Source organism: Tupaia chinensis, unplaced genomic scaffold (assembly GCF_000334495.1).
Source record: "Tupaia chinensis unplaced genomic scaffold, TupChi_1.0 Scaffold000226_1, whole genome shotgun sequence".
Classification (NCBI taxonomy): Eukaryota; Metazoa; Chordata; class Mammalia; order Scandentia; family Tupaiidae; genus Tupaia; species Tupaia belangeri.
This window is the reverse complement of record NW_006159701.1, coordinates 6,054,753-6,058,393: the sequence shown is the minus strand read 5'-3', so window position 1 is coordinate 6,058,393 and position 3,641 is coordinate 6,054,753. Positions and strand designations below refer to the sequence as shown.

Below are 3,641 nucleotides of genomic sequence, written 5' to 3'. Positions count from 1 at the left end.
CGGCGGGGCGGGACCCTCGGTAGCGCCGAGGCGCAGAAATGGCGGGTCCTCCGTGGTGGAGGAGCGGATTTCGGGGTGGGAAAGGCTTTGGGGGCATCATGGTCCCTAGGCCGGGGTTGGGGTATGGGGGGCGGGGTCCCGTATGTCCTTTCCCAGGGAGGGGGCGGGGAGGACACGAGTTTCAGCCATAGCTCCAGCTTCTCTGAGACCCTTTCTAGTGCTCATCCGTCATATGAGAGTGGAAGGGGCTGTGGAAGGGGCTTGGTGGTGGCAGCTGGAGAACCCTGGGCCTCAGTGTGGACCCCTGGCTGCTCTGGGTTTCTGGAAGGCACTGCCTCTTACCACCCTGTGGACTCTTGACAACACCAAGAGCTGACTGGAGGGCACCTTTGGAAACCCAACGCCATCCCCCCTGGGCTGTACATGACCAGCAGTGGTGGACACCCAGAGAGGCCAAGGCACTGGTCAGAGGACACACAGGCCGAGTGCCTTGGGGAGGTCAGGGCAGCAGCTAGGCACTGCCCAGTGGCTGGGCTAGCCTGGTTGGCTCCAGCCTCTGCCTTCAGGGGAATGGCATGGGGGTGGGGATGGGTTACTTGTCTAAGGAAGGTAAATCTTTAATTTTCTGCCCTGGACAAGGGTCAGGAGCTGGGGACTGAGACTCTGGCCCCTCCTCTAGGTCAGCTGCTGCCTGCCCTTGTGGGGGGGCACTTCTCTCTGTTGTGTTGCCCCTGTAGGGGGTGCTTCTGCAGCTCAGAGGACCAGCAAGACCCACGGTCTGTGAATGGGGATAGACAGGGCTCTGGGGAAGAAGCTTGGGAAAGGGGATGGAGTGAGGCCCAGCTTCCTCCACCCCAAGATCTCAGTCCATTCCTCATGCCAATTCTATGACCCAGACTTTTTTTGTTCACACGTATTTCTCTTCTCCCCATTTTCCAGGGAAAGAAGCCGAGACCCAAGAGTGGGAAAATTACAGACTAGACGTCACAGAACTCCGAAGGGCCCACACAACCTCTCTCCGAGGGATTCTTTCAGCCTGGAATTTTCCTAGGAATCTTAGTCCCCAGGGCCCCTTGGGGATGTGGGTCCTGGCAAAGCTTCTTTCTAACTGGGTGCCCTTGGGCAGATTATTTCACCTTTCTGAGCTGAGGGTTAGATAAGTCCAGGAATTTGTCACAGTGGGAAGGAGGAACCCAGAGACTCAGAGGGGCAGGGAGGGAGTTCATCAAAATCTCCGTCACCTGTGGCTTCTGCAGTCCCTTTCCAAAAAGTTCCCAGGGGCCCAGGACACTCCCTTTTGGCCCGTGTCCTGGCTTCCAGGACTGTGGGGATCCTTTTGTGCATTGGTGCACCTGTGCCAAGCCTGCCCCCTGCCATGCCCTGCAATTATTAATCATTGTTGCCTTTATCACTGGGCCAGCTTCCAGGGGTGGGCACTGCCCAGGCTGTTGATCCAGCCTCCCTTCACTGTGGCCGTACACGGGCAAGTCCCCGGCAGTTACTATTTAAACAGGTGGCTTAAACAGGTAGGGGGCTGGGAGGAACCAGGCCCGAGCATCTGGCATGAACAGGCACATGCCACACGGGCCTCTGCGTCAGCCACTCAGAACTGACCTAGCTCTGTTCCCCTAAACCACCCCCATCATCGCTTTTTGTAAGCCGAGTGGTAGTCTGGACTGGCCCTGCCTGTCCTGCCTATCCCCACGGTAGGGTAATGGGGCCACTTACCAGCTTCCGAAGGGCTCCCTCATCCAGCCCAGCTAAGGCCTCGTCTGCCATCTCGCTGGTCTCTAACTCTGTCCGTCCCTTCCTGGTGAGATCGCCAGTGCCTATGGCACCCGACACCGGCTCAGGGGTTCTGTAGGGGACAAACATGAGTCAGGCTTGCTAGAGTTTCTAGAAACAACTGGCACTTAGGCGGTGTGCCTGTTTCCCTCTCTAACTCAGAAACATCTGTGGTTGTCCCATCCGTGTCATCCCAACCTGTCATGTGGCTCCTGACGGCTAGTAGCTCTCCACCCCAGGATGGTCTGTAGGAAAACTGGCCAGACCGAGTTCATAGGGGTCCATGGTTCCAGCCTTGCCAGCTTGGCTGCCAGTGTGCTGTGTGGCCTGGGCTGGGCCTTCATCCTGTCTAAGCCTCAAACAAGGAGGGCAGGGACCTGGATTGAGAAGCAGGGGCCCAGCAAGGCCCACCCAAGCTGTGCTTGCCACCAGGGGGTGCAAGCCGGTCTCCACAGTTTCCTGCTCCACCCACCCCTCCCCAGGGTCTGCCCAGCCCTCACTCTGCAAACTCAGCCTCTAGCCAGCTGAACCTATATACAAGTCCTTGCTGTCAAACCACTCTCATTCTCCTACTGATCAGAGGTCTATTATGTCTTCCAGGTCTCACAGCCAGCCCTCTGCACACACCCCTCTCCACTCCTCCCCTCCCTGTGGTCCTCCTGATGCTAACTGTCCTGACCTCAGGAAGGCAGGTATCCAGGCACCCAGTTCCTCCTGTCAGTTCACACACTTAGAACCCAGTTCCCCAGCTGGAAGGGCTTTCAGACTTGCCCAACCTCTGAACTTCAGGGCTGGAAAGGTCCAGGAAATTTGTCACAGTGAGGAGGAACCCAAAGACTCAGAGGGCAGGGAGGGAGTTAATAAAAATCTTGGTCACCTGTGGCTTCTGCAGCCCCCTTTCCAAAAGTTCCCAGGGGCCCAGGACACTCCCTTTTGCCTCATCACTACCCAACAAAATGGACCTCTAAATTCTGGCTCGGCCTCCCGTACAGCGGTCTCCTTTCTCTTGCTCCCCTCATGGCTTTCTAGTGTGAGAACCCATGCCTGACACATTGTGGGTGCTTCGTTCACGTGTGATGACGGACATGGCCTCAGAATTGTCCCCCGCTCCCGTTGACTCATCCCTCAATCATCCCTTTCCCCTATCCAGATCACTCACTTGGCGAGTCACCCCATCCGGTGAATGGGCTTGGGGGGTCAGCCTACCTGGTGGAGGTGTGTCAGAACCTACCTGTTCAAGTCAGTGCTCGCTTCTCCCACCCTGGTGGCACAGACCAGTCACTCTCCCAACGTCTGTCTCTTAGGGTCTTTGCTGCTTGCTTACTGTCTTAGTCTGGGGTAAATCTCCCCCAAGAATGACACTCCGCGGTCACCAGCCTTAGGTTCTACAGACATTGAGTTCCCCATTTCTGAGGGACGGAGGTCTAGGACACCCAAGAGACTGAAGTTTCTTCCTCCTCAGAGATTCCCGCTGCTGCCCCCTCCAGTCCCATGGCTCCCAGTGACACAGTGTGGGGTTCCTGGAGGTCTGAGGGACCTCAGGGGTCTGGGGGAACTTCCTCAGGGTACCTGCCCCCACAGTCTAGGGCCCCTGGAGTCCTGGAGCCTCTTGGAGGTCCGTGGGGAGGCCCTTCTCCTCCACCATTTCAGGACTTGACCCCGTGGCTTAGCGATACCGTGGATGGGTGAGAGGGCTCCCAGGTCTGGCGGTCCCAGAACCCCTGCCCACATATCCGGGTTCCACCCCCTGGACCCGTCGGGGGTCCTGGTGTCGCTCCGAGGTGCGCACACTCACCTCTCAGTCCAGCCTGCCCGTCCGGCGCGGGCTCGGGTTAGCTCTCTCGGGACTGGATGTC

The 3,641-nt window shown here is 58.0% G+C and overlaps 1 protein-coding gene across 1 annotated transcript in view; it reads right to left on the bottom strand.

Moving 5' to 3' along the window:
* SMTN (smoothelin) overlaps nucleotides 1-3,641 on the bottom strand; it is a 29,647-nt gene extending 26,006 nt beyond the window's left edge. The window contains exons 1-2 of the mRNA XM_014587637.2: nucleotides 3,581-3,641; nucleotides 1,729-1,858 (exon numbers count right to left, since the gene is read on the bottom strand). Coding sequence (XP_014443123.1) covers nucleotides 1,729-1,779 — 51 coding nt within the window. The 5' untranslated portion in view covers nucleotides 1,780-1,858; nucleotides 3,581-3,641. The remainder of the gene's footprint in view (nucleotides 1-1,728; nucleotides 1,859-3,580) is intronic.